Source organism: Herpailurus yagouaroundi, unplaced genomic scaffold (assembly GCF_014898765.1).
Source record: "Herpailurus yagouaroundi ecotype Mexico unplaced genomic scaffold, PumYag 163, whole genome shotgun sequence".
Classification (NCBI taxonomy): domain Eukaryota; kingdom Metazoa; phylum Chordata; class Mammalia; order Carnivora; family Felidae; genus Herpailurus; species Herpailurus yagouaroundi.
The window spans coordinates 36,755,046-36,772,614 of NW_024412404.1; the positions used below are offsets into that span (position 1 = coordinate 36,755,046).

Below are 17,569 nucleotides of genomic sequence, written 5' to 3' on the forward strand. Positions count from 1 at the left end.
CTGCCCACGGAATAATGTTTACACTCTTTACCGTGACCCGCGGGAGCCAACCCCAGACCAGCACCGGCCGCCTTCCTGGAGAGGGACATACCCTTGACTCCTCTGTCCTGCGGGCATGCATAGGGGCCTGCCTCTCCATACCCTTCCCTGGCTGTGGTGTCCTTCTAGAATGACCCCTTCCCTCATTTTTATCTGCTTAAGTCTGCGTTCACCCTCCAAAACCTGGCTCAATTCCCCTCCCCAACTAAAAACAAAACCAAGCTGGACACAGAATAGGCGATTCACTAGGAAATTACAATGGTTTATGAACACCGATTAAAAAAAAAAAATGTTTAAACTTACTAGTAATCAAGTACATGTAAGCAATATTGAATCTTTGCCTGACAAACTGCAAAATAACTAAAAATATAGCAATATATAAATATAGTAATATATAAATATATAAATATAGTAATAGTATAGTATATAATATAGTATAGTAAATATAGTAATAGAGGGTCGGTATGGGTGAATGGGCATTTTCACACTTGGGCCGGCAGGAGAATGGTTTGGGGCCTTCCTGGAAGTGAGAGGCAGGCAGCAAAGGCCCTAAACGGGCCTCACGCTTTCATCCTGCAAGGCTTCTTTTAGGAATTTATCAATAGGGAATAATCCTGGATGCACACAGAATTTCATGATAAAGATATTAATCACATTACTCATAATAAAAAATTAAAATAGCTTGAATTTCTGGGGTGCCTGGGCCGCTCAGTTAAGCATCCGACTCTTGATTTCAGCACAGATCATGATCTTACGGTTTGTGGATTCGAGCTCCGCATCAGGCTCTGCGCTGAGGGCAGTGGAACCTACTTGGGATGATTCTCTCTCTCCCTCTCTCTCTGCCCCTCCCCCGCTCATGTGCACACGTGCAAACACGTACACGGTCTCTCTCTCTCTCTCAAAAAAACAAACATTAAAAAATAAATAGCCAGAATTTCCAGTAGTTATGTAATGCATAGTCCTTCAAAATGATGTTGTAAAGGAAATTTCAACGGTGTGTAAATGTGCTCGCGTTGTGTTTAAGACAAAGCAGGTTGCTAAATAAAATGGATTCTAGGACTCCGTTCAGAAATACCTACATGGAAGCACCCAGGTGTATGGGTGTGTGTGTGTGTGCATATGTGCAAGAACATGTGTGGATACAGAAGACTGGAAAGTAGTTGATATGGACAATTAACGGCGTTTGTGTGGGCTGGAGGGGTTATGGCACTCCTCTTCCTGTGCCTGCGCTGTCACTCATGGGCTCTTAACCGGCTCTGCCCCAGACCAGCCCTTCCCCTCTCCTCCAGCCCCATCCACACCTTCCTCAGAAAGAACCCACGTGACTGGCTGACTAGCCCACGACACCCTCATTCAAGGACTACCCGGCAAGTATAGAGAAGAATGAGGCAGCCCCATGTGAACAGTCTGGGAAAACAGTCCCACTAGATCCACGTGTGAAAGAAGCCGGTGGCAAAACACAGCACAAAGGGCATCCCCTTTCTGTAAACCAAACCAACCAAACAACAACAACAACAAACCCCAAACCCACAGGGAACCCCTCATATATTCATTTCCTTTACACAAATTCCATGATGTGCGCTCTGAAAACGGATGGATAGCCCTACAGCCGGTCTGGGATTTATTTATTTTTTTTTTTAAATTTTTTTTTTCAACGTTTATTTATTTTTGGGACAGAGAGAGACAGAGCATGAATGGGGAAGGGGCAGAGAGAGAGGGAGACACAGAATCGGAAACAGGCTCCAGGCTCTGAGCCATCAGCCCAGAGCCAGATGCGGGGCTCGAACTCCCGGACCGCGAGATCGTGACCTGGCTGAAGTCGGACGCTTAACCGACTGCGCCACCCAGGCGCCCCCGGTCTGGGATTTAAACCCAGCAGGGTGTCGTCTAGAGCTATGCTCCACCCCCCCCTTGGTGGCCCTTGGCTGTTCAGATTCAAAAGAATTAAAATGAAATGAAATTCAAAATGTTGTGCCTCAACAGCGCTGGCCCCATGTCAACAGCCACACGTGGCTACTGACTAGACAGTGTATACGTGGGACTTTTCTGCCACTGTAGGAAGTCCAACTGGACAGCACGGTCTATTGCGCCCTTGAAAGGTCTATGTGGTCACGTGAAGAGCTAGTGCCGCCCGCGTGGGGGGGGGGGGGGCTCCACACCCCTTGGGGGGGGGGGGTGCGGGTGACCCCAGGATCTACTGAGTCCCGAAGGCTGGTTAGCTCTGGCTGGGCTCTGGTTCGTGGGATCCCAGAATCCCAGAGATAATGGGCCATCCCTCCTCCCCCTTCCGCACTGGCTGAGTCACCTCAGCAATGTCCCCGCCTTGGGGCCACCCAGCCCTCCTGCCACTCCTGAACTAAACACACGTGCAGTGCTCTTGCAGCCTGATGAGAGGGCAGTGAGGGGGAACCTCCAAAAGGGCCCACCCCCACCCGCCCCTTCACCAAGCATCGACCCCACACCCCAGGGAACAAGAAAGCAGGCCTCACCATGGTTACCAACATCTGATTATTTGCCCCCTGCAGACCCTGGCTGTAGACCTCATACACCCTCAGCTGCCCCTCTCCTCCCGCCAGCCGGGGTCGGGAGGGGTGCCTCCCATCCTCTCTCCTGATGCAGACACCGACACGCTAGCTTGCTTTTGCCCGTTGCAGCCTGGCCCTGCTCCCTGGCCCGCACACTCACAGCGTCCTCAAGCCGTCCAGGCCTCGGAACATGCCGCTCCGGATGGACTCCAGCTGGTTGGCGGTCAGGTGCAGCTCGCTCACAGAGCCCGCACCCTCGAAGGCCCCATCTTCGATTTCGGACACCTTGTTGTTGCTCAGATTGCTGGACGGAGGGCGGCAGAAAGATTATGGAGTTGCGGACCCTCCCCCACCTTCCCGCACCCGCCCCCTGCAGGGGAGCTCTGCCCCCATGAAACTCCCCCCACACACAATATTTTCCTTCTCCCTCCCCAGCTAGAGTCCTGGCCACAACCTCCCCGCCAATGGGTAACTCACATCTTCTTCAGATGAGTGAGTTTTTTAAATATCCCAGTGGCTTCCAGGATGGAAATCTCATTGTTGTTTAATCGTCTGTAAGAGGCAATGAAGAGAACTTACACATTCATAAATGACAGACATTAGAGTATCTTCCAAATTGAGAATATTTGGGACTCAAACAAAGGGGCTCCCCGAAGAATTTATCTGGCAAGGCAAACTGATCGCTTATCAAAGGAAGGGTGGATGATGGTGCTGGGAGGGGCGGTGAGTGGGGTACTTTTAACACTAAAAATGCCGTGAAAACTTACATACATGAAGGACAGATATGTGTAGCTATTCGTGCACATAGGCATGTGCACAAATTTATGTTTTTAAAGAAAAAAAAATAGAGTATGGCCTAAGATCCAACTTGATCTAATGGAATCATATCTCCCAGAAGAAGGCAAAAGCCTGGTTGAGAAAAGCCACCCCGGCTCAGGCTGACGACCTTCCCTGCACGCCAGAGATTGTTGGAAGGGTCTGGAGGCGGTGAGTCAGAAGCAGAGGGGCTTCAGGGGTGGGGCGGTGCTTCCTGCTAAAGCCAGCCGCTGCCATGCTGGAGTCTCCAGCGGTCCCAAACAGAGCCGGACCGGGGGAAAGCCCAGTGTGGATCGAGGAGGGCTAGGAGGACTGGGGACCAGTGACGATGTGCAGGGGCTGGGGGCCCTCACAGCTCGGCCGTGGACTGGGGGATGCGCTCAGGGATCTTGGTGAGCTTCAGGCTGGAGCACTCCACCAGGCTGGCCTCACAGCGGCACTTGTGGGGACAGACCACGTCGCTGTTGCACTCGCTGTTCAGCTGGTAATCCTCCGTGCCTACGGTGAGAGGGCAGGGGCGGGAGGCTGAGGGCCCCAGGGCAGGGTCTCCCTAGCCCCCTCAGCCTGCTGCCCCTGCCCACCAGCTGCCACCGCCCCAACCCCCTAGGTCCCCCAGACTCTCCTACCTGGAATGAAATACTGCTCTTTGGCTGGGGAGAGAAGCAGAAACACCATCAAGCTGGAATCTTCCAGGATGTGCAAGAGCACAGGCCCCAGTCCCACTGCCCAGGTGCAGGCACCCTGGGAATAACACTGGGGTCCCAAATCAGGGCCCTAGAGCCCACCCGCCCAGTCCCCGTGCAGAGAAGGCCTTGCCACAGAGCACAGATGTTCCTTGGCCAGGTTGATTCTGGGGTGGTACCACCCCCAAATGAACCTCTCAGGGAGCACCCAAACCATGGCAACGCTCATATGCAATGGTACAAGACGGGGATGGGGCAGAGAGGCACCCGGTTCCTGACCAGGATCCAGGCTCAGAAGCTGACTCACACTGTCCCCAGCCAGTTTCTGCTGCCCCAGAGCCTGGAGGAGGCAGCTCTCTCCCTGAGGAGAGCTCCCAGGCTTCTCGAGTGTGAAAAGCAGTAGCATGAAAGCAAACTGACCTGGGAGCAGAGGAACCTGGGTCCTTGTGCGGGAGTCCTCCCTCAGGGACCTTCAGCCAGGCCTACCCTTCCCTGAGCCCCAGTTAAGTGAGGGGTGGGGCTGACCAACTGTTCAGATCCAAGTCTATGGTCTCGGAACTACCCCCTCTGAGAGGGTCTCAGGTGGCCTAGGACGCCCCTGTTGGAGCCATCCAGAAAACACCACCAGGTCCCTGAGCAGACGGAAGACAGGCAGGCAGGTGGACGGACAGACAGGTGGGCAAGCAGGCAGCTACCTGAGCACCGGAACTTCTTGCTCTTGATCTGCCCGATGCGCTTGTTGGCGAGGCGCCGGGGGCTGGCACAGCGGGCCCCGCTCGTCTCAATGGGGTTGGTGCGCAGGAAGTCTGCCAGCCCCTTGAGGTTACAGTCGCAGATGAAAGGGTTCTGTGCCAGGTGCCTGTCCAAAGGGGGCAGAGTGGGGATCAGAGACAGGGTTGCAAACTTGCACTGACCTCTGCCTGGACAGGGCCTCACTGCCTCCGGGTGGCTCCAAGCCCAGGCCTGGGCCCCGGGGGAGATGCACCACCTGGGGCCACCCCCCGGGCACACCCATCAGCTGGAGAAGTCTTGCCAGGGCATCGCAGCAGGGAAGGATCTCTGCAGGCTCTGGGTGTCCAGCTGTCCCTGCTACACTCCCCACTTCAAGCCTCACTCTGTCCCCTGTCCATCTACCTACCTGTACCCACCCTGGGACATTTCACAGACACCAGTGGAGGCAAGAGTGACCTTGAGACTGGCCAGATCACCCCATCGTTCCATGGGTGAGGGGACACAGCGGGTACTTGAACCCAGGACTGTCAGTGCCCAGAAGTCTTTGATGTGGGTGGTCCCTTCCATGTGGCCTTGGACGACAGCAGCTCTTTCCACAGCCTTTGTCAGGAAGGGGATGAGGCCAGGGGTGCAGGGCTGGGTCCTGCAGCTGGGGTGACGTGTGTCAAAGTGCCTGTTGCAGCCTCTCACTTACAGGAATCTCCGTTCCCACCCCAGGCCTTTGGGACTGCTTCCCCCTGACCATTTTACATGATGTCTCTTGACACAAGGGAAAGTCAGAGAACATGGCCGGATAGCTACTTATTGGGAAGTCACTCTTACTCTCTTTCCAGGCTGCCTGTGTGACCAGCAGGGTAGGTGTGGGGAGGGGGCAGCTGACAGGTGATGCTGACTATAGCAATCTGGGTTGCTGTAAGCAACCACAGGGCTGGTTTTCCTGTTTGTGGGCCCTCACCACCCCCAAAAGGCTCAGACCAGCCACCTCTGAACCACCCCAGCAGCCAGCTTGCTGACCTGCATCTGGGCCATCACAGCACTGGGCATGTCCTGCTTTCTAAACTGAGACAGCCAGGGAAGAATATTCTAGCACCTGCTCAGGCTACTGTCCCTGAGAGCCAATGCTTCTGCACGGAAGTACAGGGAGACAGAGCAGGGGCCAGCTCAGAGGCCCATCTAATGCCATCACTTCAGGCCGTCCACTTCATGGCCTCAGCCCAGTGCCCTGATGGGCCAACAGGGCTCTGCAGGCAGAGACACAACTGCTGCTCAGGGTTTGCACCCAGCTCAGCTCAGACCTCGGTCACTCACTCTCCTGTTCATCACCTCCTGGGCTCTGGATGAAGGTGGGATGCTTGGTTGGAGCCTTCTTGGCCCAGACGTCCCTGCCACTCCCCTGGGCACTGTCCCCGCTTGCCTGCCTGAGTCCAGGCTCCTGTCAGCATCACCAGGTGGGCCGGGCCTTCTGCATCTAGTTGCACATTTGTCTCCCTATTCAAACTGTCAATTTGCAGAGAAGACGTGTTTGCCGACTCCCCAGGGCAGAGTTCATTGCTGATGGAAAACGTATTAGGAGTCGGGGCTTGCTCTGGGACCCTCCCGACCACATCTGCCTATGCCTCACTGCCCGGCCTCTGCCTGAACTAATGGCTTCCCTTTATCACAATCTTGGTAGAAAACTGCTTAAAATCAATCCAATTATGTTATTCAGGCACACGTTAAAATGTTCAAGGGGTGCGGCGTAGAATATATCCTTTTTAAGAACAGGTTATTTGTGTCAAAACCAATCTATAAAAACTTGAACCACCCACAGAGACAAGAGGCTTCAGTATTTGACACAAATTAGAGTTTTTAATAATTGCAAAGGGCAGGGAGCTGAGAAGGGAAATTGCTCAAGAAGAAGGAAAAAATACCAGCTTGGGAAAAAAATATCATCACGTTAGAGGCACACCCAGAAATGTGCTGCATGTGTGGCCATGAACATTTGTCACAGTAGAAGGTGGAAGGGAAGACTGTATTCTCAGTGTCTTTTTTGGAATATGCACTCAAGGAGTCACAACTAAAAATCTTGCGGGAGAGATGCTCAGCATCATTAATCAAATTAAACCCACAATGAGCTACCACTCCACACCCACTTTGGTGGCCATAATCAAAAAGACGAATGATACCAGGTATTGGCAAGGATGGAGACAAAATGGAACCCTTACAATACACTGCTGGTAGGACCATAAAATGGGACTTATAGCCACTTAGGAAAACTGACAATTAAAAAAAATTTTTTTTTAACATTTATTTTATTTTTGAGAGACAGAGCATGAGCAGGGGAGGGGCAGAGAGAGGAGGAGACACAGAATCCGAAGCAGGCTCCAGGCTCTGAGCTGTCAGCACGGAGCCTAACGTGAGCCTCGAACCCACAAACTGTGAGATCATGACCTGAGCCGAAGTTGGACTCTCAACCGACTGAGCCAGCCACGTGCCCAGAAAACTGACGATTTTTTAATCGTCACAGATTTCCTATGTGACCCAGAAATTCTAAGAGAAATTAAAACATTTGTCCACATAAAGATTTGCAAGCAAATATTCATAGCAGCCTTATTCATAATGATTCCAAAGTGGAGATCCAGATGTCCACCAACTAGAAAAGATAAGCACAAGGTGGTCTATCCATTCAATAGGAAATTACTTGGCAAAAAATAAAAAGGGACAAAGTACTGATACATACTGACACATGGACGAACCTCAGACACACAACGCTGGGACACCTGGGTGGCTCAGTCGGTTAAGCGTCCGACTTAAGCTCAGGTCACGATCTCATGGTTTGTGGGTTCGAGCCCCATGTCAGGCTCTGTGCTGACAGCTCAGAGCCTGGAGACTGCTTCGGATTCTGTGTCTCCCTCTCTCTCTGCCCCTCCCCTGCTCTGTCTCTGTCTCTGTCTCTGTCTCTCTCAATAATAAATAAACATTTAAAAAAAAAAACCTCACAATGCTAAGTGAAAGAAGTCAGTCACAAAGATGACACATCATGATGATTCCATTTTTATGAAATGTTCAGAAAAAGCAAACTATAAAGACAGAAATTAGACGAGTGGCTGCCTGGGGATGAGCTGGCAATAGGGACTGACTGTAAAAGAGACACAAGAGATTTTGAGGGAGTGATGGAAATGTTCTAAAATTTGATTGTGGTGATAGCTGAACAATTGAAATATACTAAAAATCACTGAACTGTACACTTGGAACAGGTGGGTTTTATGGTATATAAGTTATACCGCATGAAATTATTTTTTTTAATTTTATTTATTTTGAGAAGGACAGAGCATTAGCAGGGGAAGGGCAGAGAGAGGGAGAGAGACACAGAATCCCCAAGCAGGCTCTGCGACATCAGCACACAGCCTGATGTGGGGACTGGAACCCACAAACTGTGAGATCATGACCTGAGCTGAAATCAAGAGTTGGACGTTTAACTGACCGAGCCACCCAGGCAAGCTTCATGAAAGCTGTTTAAAAAAAAAAAAAAAAAAAAAAAAAAACTTTGAAAAATCTCTTAGGACGAGGAACACTGCAGCAAAATCAGTATTGAGACACAAGGCACCGAGCCACAGGTCTCGGAGCCACGGACAAATCAAGCAGGATGTGGGGAGTTGATATCAGGCCTGACACACGATTCAGTAAAGGGGTTTAACCATCCAAACCTGTATTGAGATACCTGATTATACCTCAGATTTGTATTTCGTTTATTCTTATTCCAAACTATATTTGAGCTGTTAATATACATTAGGTGTTTATGAAAGTCCAGTTCTGTTTTACAGCCTTTAAATAATAAGGTCTATTCTTATGGAAAAAAGCACAATTGAGGGGAAAGTTAACTGCCTTCTCAGTGATGGTGAAAGAGATGCCTGAGACCAAATCCCTGCTCTACTAAGATGTTGTGTGACCTTGAGTGAGTCACATGACCTCCTGCCTCTGTTTCCTCATCAGTGAAGTCAGGGATGCTAGACCCTCCCTCCACAGGCCACTGTGAGTATTCAGTAAGATCATACATGGAAAGAGCAGTGGCCTGGCATTCTGTGAGGGCTCGATAAACAGCAGTGACTGTTGTTTTCAGTGTCACCACCACTATTTCGATCTCACCTGTGGGAAGACTTCCTGTTCTAACATTCTGCTCCAGCTTTGTGCCCCACTACTGCCCTATGGGCAGTGGCCAAGATCTCAGGCATGCCGTCTGGCGGGCACTCTCTGAAATCCAGTCAGGTAAGTGGACACAGACAGAAACCATCCCCAGGGAGCGCAATCCATTTGATTTGTTCGCTCTCTTTCCACCTTGAGAGGGTGACGGCTCCTTGCATGAGACCCTCAGTCCCATTCCCCATCCTCAAGGCTTTCCTGTGTGGGGGTCCCCGACCTTGAAATCTCCTGAGTGCACTTCTCTCGGACATCCCGCCAGCTGCATAAAATAATCCACCTTGCCGATGTCTCCCCGTAACTTTGAATTTCACGTATTTGGCAAGATTTCCCCATAGTGTTCTATCCCCTTCTCCTTGGCTATAAGAAAATTAGTTAGCAGGTGTGGGCGGCAGGTGGGCACATGGGCTTTAACAAGTTTGTCTTTGTGGCTAATGTCCCTGCTGGTGAGCGTGGTTCCCGGGGAGCAAGAGCTGTGCTTTTTCTTTGACCTCTGTTAATGTATGCTGGTGCTCTGTGCACGTATTATCTGATGGAGACCACTGTCCCGCGGATAAACAATGGCAGGATGACAGTGACAACAAGGGCCATGGCGATAGTAATGGTAAATGTCCATTAAGCATGCGGCTCTGGACCCACAGGTCGGCTCATCAAGTCACACTGCAGGTAAGGATTCCTTTTTCAAGCATAACCACAACAGCATTATCAAATGAAGAAGGAAATGTTAGAAATCCAGTATCACCGTTTCAGGATCCCTAATGAACGAACGGGCCCAGGCACTGAAATGAGCGGCTCTGTTTATTACACAAAGAGAGCTGACCAGATATCATATGACTCCCAATGGAAGTACACAGTTCTGTGGAGTCATCCTGCCTAAAGAAGAAAAAAAAAAAAATCTGAACCCGACCAAGCTCCTGGATAGAATTTTCTATCTGCAGGACACAGACAGGACAGAGGGGAATGTGAAGCTACATCGCAGGGAATGTAATCTCCCAGCAACGTGCAGACCATGGGGAGCTCTATGGATGCAATAACACAATGCCTTCGACTAACATAGCACAAGGAACAAGGCCATGGAGAGGACACCTAGAGGCTAAAAACAACTTAGTGATACATCAGCCAGTATCAGCCAGTTGTACCATCTAGGCCTTATTTAGCTCCTGATTCAGACAAGTTATTTTAAAAACTGTATAATATGTATGAGACGCTTAATTTATTTTTTTTTATTTTTAAAAAAAAAATTTTTTTTTCAACGTTTATTTATTTTTGGGACAGAGAGAGACAGAGCATGAATGGGGGAGGGGCAGAGAGAGAGGGAGACACAGAATCGGAAACAGGCTCGGCTCGAACTCCCGGACCGCGAGATCGTGACCTGGCTGAAGTCGGACGCTTAACCGACTGCGCCACCCAGGCGCCCCTGAGACGCTTAATTTAAACGCTAATTCGATATCTGATGATATCAAAGAAGTGCTAAATTTTTAGATATAATAACAGTGTTGTGGTTGCGTTTTCAAAGAATCTTTGCCTTTTATACATATGTATGAAGTCTGTATAGATGATGAGTGATGCTGGGGTTTACTTCCAGATAGTCTGGGAGGTAGGAAGAGGGGATATTATGAAACAAGACTGGCCACGAGTTAGAGCTGGGCGATGAATTCTAGGAGGCTCACTATTCTGCTTTGAATATGTTTATAATTTCCTTCAGTAAAAGATTAAAATAAATGCCTAGGGTTGTTCCTCTCTAATTTTTAATTTATAGCCATCATTGCTATTACCGTATTTCATCTGGTTTAAGATATTATCAGTTGCAAGATGCTCTGTTATTTTATGTATTAGCAGAAAAGAACTAAATCCTGCCAATTAGGGGCACCTGGGTGGCTCAGTCGGTTAAGCGTCTGACTTCAGCTCGGGTCATGATCTCGCAGTTTGTGAGTTCGAGCCCCGCATCAGGCTCTGTGCTAACAGCTCAGAGCCTGGAGCCTGCTTCGGATTCTGTGTCTCCTCCTCTCTCTGCCCCTCCCATACTCATGCTCTGTCTCTCTCTGTCTCTCAATAATGAATGAACGTTAAAAAAAAAAATCCTGCCAATTAAATGACATGCCATTGATTGTAATATTCATCCCAGCTTAGAGCTGTTAATGTAGAAACAACGGATGTCTTAGAATTGATATTATATTATTATTACTAATTACAGCCAGCATTTAAGGAACATTTACAATGAACTAAGTTCTGCACAAACATCCCCTTTTATCTCATAACAACCCCTGAAGAAAATAGTATCCTCATTTTATGAATGAGTGAGCTGAGGCCCAGAGAAGCTAAATTAAGTTGCCTAGAGTCACACAGCTAATAAGAGGCATAGCTGGGATTTGTACCCAGGACTATCCAATCCCAAATCTGTGCTCTTTCCTCTGTGAGAGGCCATCCTGGTGAGCAAAAGGCACAGGGCAAGACAGCTGCCTGTCCCTGGGGGGCTGTCGCCTCCCGCTAAGTCTTCCTGCAAGTGCAGGGACCGAGGGGAGGAGGGCAAGAGGGCACTCACAGGGTCTGGATGGCCCGCAGGGAGGTGAAGGTGCCCTTGGCGAGACTCTGGATCTTGTTGTCATACAGGGAGAGGAGCGAGAGGTTCTGCAGATCCTGGAAGGCATCGGGCCGGACACAGTTGATCTTGTTGGCGTTCAAGAGCCTGTGGGCAGACAGGGCCAGCTGGTGAGGGGAGAGGCGCGGATCCGGCTGCATCAACACGCCCTGGGCACCTCCCGGCACAAAGCATGTGTTGTCTCGGGGAGAAGAGCACAGGAGCAGGTGCAGGGGGTCTGGCCCTCTGCATGTCCACTCCATACAGGAAGCCGCGAAGTCCGACTGCCCTCTCTAAGCGAGGGATCATCCTGTTCCACTGCTCCTCTCCCTTTCAAGCAACTGCTATAAGTGCTCATGGGGTTCTTGGGAAGCAGAGAGCACAGTGGTCAGGCCTCCTCCCAAAGGCATTTTAGGGGCTCCCCTCCTTTCCAGAGTCTGCCGGGTTTCCAAGTATCTGAGATGGAGCATTTAGGTTCCGTGCCTCTCAGATTCTGGGAGAGAACCCTTGCCTGAACTCTCATGGTTGAAGGAGGCTGAGCTGGGTCTGGATGTCCCCTTGCAGGAGTCAAGTCTGTCCCCAGCCATGCTGACCTCCTTGGGAACACAGGCTGCATCGCGGGAGCCTCTCAGCTCAGGCGTCCTGTGATCGGCTCTGAACCTGACCCCCCTCCCTCTCTGGCCTTGCCAGAGTCCCAGAGTCCCCCATGGCACCCCTAGCTCTGCCATCATCCAAGCTCCTTGCCCCAGTGAGTCCCACACCCCCAAAGAGGCTGACAAGGCTAGTCTGAGAAGCCAGAGGAATACTAGCCCCCTCCCTGGGCGTCACCCAAGGACACCTGCAGATGGGTCCTTACAGGAGCTGTAGGGTGTACAGGCCTCCAAACACACCCCGGGGGAGGTCTGTGATCTTGTTCCCATACAGGACCCTGGAGACAAAAGGCAGCAGAAAGAGAGAGTAAGAGGACAGCCCACCAGGAGGGACAGGGCTCTGCCAGTCACACCCGCACAACGGCACCACTGCTAAGCCATTCACAGGGCACAGCATGGTGGTGTCGGTTTGTTGTAACAAGTTGCCAGCAGGTGGCAGTAAGGTGTGCTCCTAAAGGGTTCCCCATTTGTAGTTTGCAAAAGGTACCCTATGGGCTAGAGGCAGCAGTGATCCCCCGCTACTGTAGGAGCAGCCCCCCAATAACCCGCTCTCTGCCTCACACATGGAACCCCCAGAAGCCTGCAAAGGGGCCCTCTGGGGAACTTCATGGGAAATTAACCTGGCCCTGGATCTAAAAGGTTCAAGGAGGAGAAAATCCCATGAGCAGGATAATTAACATATTTTCAGAGGATTATCGGAAAAAGAACAGGAAGGCCAGATGGCACGTGTGGAATGAGCTCTGACGTCAAGCAACAGAAAACACCCCAGAAAGAAAGAGATCAGTTTAGCCGAGCTGAGATCTGGGCGGTGGGGTACGAGTGGGTGTCATACCTGAGTTCTCTGTGTTGAGCAGGAATTCTGGTGTATGATACAAAAAAAAGCAAAGGTTCAAAAAAGCCATGCAGGCAAGAATGGGTTGGGGCAGAGGATGAAGTACCAACGGGGCTTGGGAACTTGCCCAATATCACAAGCAGCCCCCATAAGCCACCCCTGTAAACGATTCAGGCTGAGTAAAAACAGTATATGTGGTCTCTTCATACACGGCTTCAAGATCCTTCCTGAAGGAGGGCATGGCAGAAGCAAAGGCCCTACGGTGGGGTCCAGGTTGCCCCTCCCCCTGGGGGGGGTGGTGGTTCAGTGTGACTCAGGGGAAACAAATGGAATAATAGCTTGGATTTTACCCAGCCAGCACCAGGAAGCCTCTGAGACATGATCAGATTTGCATTTGCTCGGTGGAGAACAGAGTGGAGGGGACAGGGGCTGAAGCAGGGAGACAAGGTCAGGGTCTGCCAAGATGGATGCTGTCAATGAGGTCCGTTAACACGCCATCATCACAAAAGTTCCCAGATGGTGGGGAGATGGCTTTGACCAGGTATCCAGGAGCAACAGGAACCTACTTAAATGTTATTGCATTTTGGCAGGTCACCTCCAGATTCTGATCTCCTCAGCCAACGATAGAGACTCATCACCAGGCCATCAGGTACAGCTGTGTAGATTGTATACTGCACAACTTACAGGGTGCCATTCACAAAACAGTCCCACCCACTAGCTCAGACTCTACTCCAAGAGAATAAGGCTCACAGAGAGGCACTGAGCTGGCAGCCTCACACATTCCCCAAGGGGGAGTTCCATCCTATCTCACTTCTCAGGCCCCTAATCTATACAAGGCATGTGTCCATTGCTGCCAAGGACAAGCAGAAACACTGACTCTTAAGAGTAACAAAAGGCCCCTACCAATGGGGAACTCGCCCAACTACAGTGCACTCTCTGTATAGACCTCCAACAGCAAGAGACTTGGTGAACTTGGGGTACAAGCAAGGGCACCGGGAAAAGGAGAGATGAAGTAACATTTTTGAAGCCGCATGACATTTTGTAGATTGATGGACCCGGCCGCGGCCGGGGCCCCCCCGTCCCCCCCCCCCCCCAAACACAATAAACCCTCCAGGGAAGGAAAATGGACAGAAGTGGAGGAAAACGCTTTTTTCACATCACCCACCGCAACCTGGGATCAGAGCACATTTGGGAGGAAAGATACAAGGTGTGACAGTTGTCACAACTGGAGCTGGGAGTGGCTGCCCTTACATGTGAGCTGGGGAAAGTTTAGGAGCATAGAGTGCTGGGCCTCTGTGGGGAGGGGTGGGGGGGCAACAGGAAGCCTGGGCCAAGTCAGAACACTGTAGCAAGGGATGCTGGGAAAATCCCCTTCATGGCAGGAAGAGCATCAGAGTTGCCAGGGGCAACAGCTCGGCCTGCTTTTTCCAGGCACTCAGCCCTGGATTCCCTCCACCCCTTCCCAGTTGCAGAGCGTCCACCAGAGAGGAAGGGGGAGCTGGACACAGCATCCCCCTCCAGTGCCCATCAGAGTGGCCACAGCACAGGGGCGGGGGGCTCCCTGGACCCTGGCAGACTTGCACTGCTACTCACAGCGAGTTCAGGGAGCGGAGGCCCTGGAAGGCATCGGGAGCGATCTCTGCAATCTGGTTGTTGCTCAGGTCTCTGCAAAGTGCGCAGGAGGGAAGATGGCTGAATCCCGAGGTGGCCACCAAGCCCTACTCGGCCCCTCCTCCCAGATGCCATGGGAAGGCAGACATTTCTTCGACATTAGGAAAATGAGGGGCCAGTTCTCCCATCCACCTGAAATGCCCCGGCCACTATTTCCCCATGCCGTGAGACAGTCATACTCAGGCCAGGAAGTCCAGCCTTGGTCTCCTTTCTTGATAAAGCTTTACCCCGCATCCCAGTTTCCCCTACACCCCCTCTCATGTCCTAGTAGTGCCCCTGCTGAAATAGGAGGGTGACAGTCAGCTCTGGTCATGTGCCAGACTCAGGCTCAACACCCCATTTAGGCCTCATGATAACCCTATGACGAGGTCACAGCACCACCATCCACATGTCACAGATGACCTGGGCAGGTAGAGTCAAGACCTGCCCCGTGTCTGTGGCTGCCTGCTCCAGGCTTTTCCTCCTGCCCCAGGCTGACCCCCCAGGAAGCAGCGCGAGGTACTCACATCCTCCGCAGTTTTCTGTAGGGAGAGAAGGCTCCGGGAGGGATGGACTTGATCCCATTGAGCTCCAGGCGGCTGCAGAGAGAGAACACAGAGGAAGCCCAGGGTCAGGTTACCCCAGTCCTGACTGTTGCCTGCTGGGATCACCTGCCCAAACAGGGCCCTTTGCCCCTGTTCCCATCCTCCGTCTGGAGTAGATGGGCTGGCACAAACAGGGGAAAGGTACACTGCTGTATTGGAGCCCATTATCTCAGGCTTTGGTGGCTGCAAGGGGCCCATAAATCAGGCTAATACTAAGAAACCGACTGCAGTGGACTCAGCTGGGCTGGACAATGGACCACAGAGAGTCACCCCTTCCCCAGCCTTCTAGAGCTGTCCAGCTTTGGGCAAAGGGCTCAGCCCAGCTGAGGCTAACTGTATCTCCTCCATTTGTACAGAGGGGCCTCAGGCAAGCCCTGCAGTAGAGCCCTGCTCCCTCTCCTCCCTGGACCACCAGAGCCGGGCCAGCCCGAGCACCTGTGCCCCAGCACCCTCCCTGCCCTGTACTCACATCTCTGTCATGCTCTCAGGCAGGTTGGCGGGGATGGCAGTGAGGCCTTTGCCACGACAGTCCACAATGCCATTGCTGCAGGTACACATGGCCGGGCAGGAGCCGGAGGACAGGGTGCAGGAAGGCACTCGGCCCGCTTCTCCTTGGCCTGAGGAAGCAGTGGGCTGTGATCTGGGGGTGTCCCATGTCAACACCTCCCACCCCAGATACAGCATTATTATACAGAGCACATGTGTTTTTCTGACTGAGGATGAACCAGAGGAGATCACCAGGGACTACCATGTGACTCTGTGGTGCCTGGCACATGGCAGGTACTTGCTAGATGTTTGCTGAACTTGAATCTGGATCTAACTGTGCTGCATGAGAGTGTGATTCACACACTAGGAAATCCTGGCCTAAATTCCGAAGCTCCAGGTTCTAGTCCACATCACTCAACACTTTGAGTCTCCTCATTGGTCACCAGAGAATGACAAGGACTATGTCCATGGGGGCACTCGCTCTGTGCCACATGCAACGATGTTAACACACATGGTAACTCATTTAATGCTACCGCTGAACCCATGAGGAGTGTGATGTTATTGTGGTCATTTTACAGGTGGGAAAACTAAGCCCTTGATAGTTATTAGTTTGTGGAAAATCACACAGCTGATAGGTGGTAAAACCAGGATAAAGCCTACTGACTGGTATAAATTTTCTAAATTGAAGTACGACATTTAAAGTGCACCGTCTTAAGTGGAGATCCGGCTGAATTTCCACTTATGGATACACCCACAGAACCGTCCCCAGACATAGAACATTTCTGTCATCTAAGAAGGGTTCCCCATGCCCCTTGTCCAAGTTACCACTATTCTGAGACCTGTCTCCAAAGATCTGTTCTGCTTATTTGGGGACTTGACATAAATGAAATCAGAGAGCAGGTCCTCTTTGTGTCCGGCTTCTTTCGCTCAATATAAAATCTGTGAGATTTGCCCATGTCGTTGTGCGTATCCATGGTTTGTTCCTTGTCACTGCTGAGCAGTATTCTATTACATGGATACATCATAATTAGTTAATCCATTCTCTTGCTGGTGAACATTTGGGTTGTCTCCAACTCTGGGCTATTATGAAAAGAAGCTGTCTTGAATATTCTTGGACATGATGTTTTTGTGATGGGTGAGAACAGGAGATAAGGGATGGGGCAGGAGGGGGAGATGGGTGGGGGCAGGAGGTGATGGATGGGAATAGGAGATAATGGGTAAGGACCGGAGACGTGAGTGGTCCAGGCAGTGGTGGATAAGGACAGTAGGTGATGAGTAGGAAAAGGAAGTGATGAGCAAAGAGAGGTCATGGGTGGGCCAGATGTTAGTGCATGGTGACAGGAGGTAATGGGAGGCAATGAGATGTCGGGGGGAGGGAATGAGATGTGGGGGTAACAGGAGGCAGGTGATGGGCAGTCAAGGGCCTGCACCCACCTGAGCAGCTGAACTCACTCTTCTGGACCTCGGCTACATTGAGGCCACGCAGGCTGGCGGGGCCCGAGCACTGGGTGAAGAGCCCGATGGTTGGCCGCTGCCTCAGCCACTGGGAGAGCCAGGCCAGGTGGCAGTCACAGAACAGGTGGTTGGAGTGCAGGCGGCTGCAGGGAGACAGGGAAGCTCACAACCCACCTCCCTGGGCCCCCAGCCCCCAGCTGAACAGCAGGAACACCGATGGGGATTACCTGCAGCGGGGGGGACACCTCCTCTGGCCGCTGCCCCTCCCCGCCCTCAGCTCTCTCAGGGACAGCCGCTGGCTGCAGAGTGACCAGCCAACAATTCATCTCACTGAGCTCACAC

The 17,569-nt window shown here is 51.5% G+C and overlaps 1 protein-coding gene across 1 annotated transcript in view; it reads right to left on the reverse strand.

Annotated features, from left to right (window-relative positions):
* SLIT1 (slit guidance ligand 1) overlaps positions 1-17,569 on the reverse strand; it is a 175,739-nt gene that overhangs the window by 37,833 nt on the left and 120,337 nt on the right. Inside the window, exons 8-18 of the mRNA XM_040486030.1 lie at positions 17,207-17,370; positions 15,756-15,903; positions 15,209-15,280; positions 14,625-14,696; positions 12,406-12,477; positions 11,514-11,657; positions 4,759-4,922; positions 4,007-4,030; positions 3,734-3,878; positions 3,042-3,116; positions 2,725-2,868 (exon numbers count right to left, since the gene is read on the reverse strand). Coding sequence (XP_040341964.1) covers positions 2,725-2,868; positions 3,042-3,116; positions 3,734-3,878; positions 4,007-4,030; positions 4,759-4,922; positions 11,514-11,657; positions 12,406-12,477; positions 14,625-14,696; positions 15,209-15,280; positions 15,756-15,903; positions 17,207-17,370 — 1,224 coding nt within the window. The remainder of the gene's footprint in view (positions 1-2,724; positions 2,869-3,041; positions 3,117-3,733; positions 3,879-4,006; positions 4,031-4,758; positions 4,923-11,513; positions 11,658-12,405; positions 12,478-14,624; positions 14,697-15,208; positions 15,281-15,755; positions 15,904-17,206; positions 17,371-17,569) is intronic.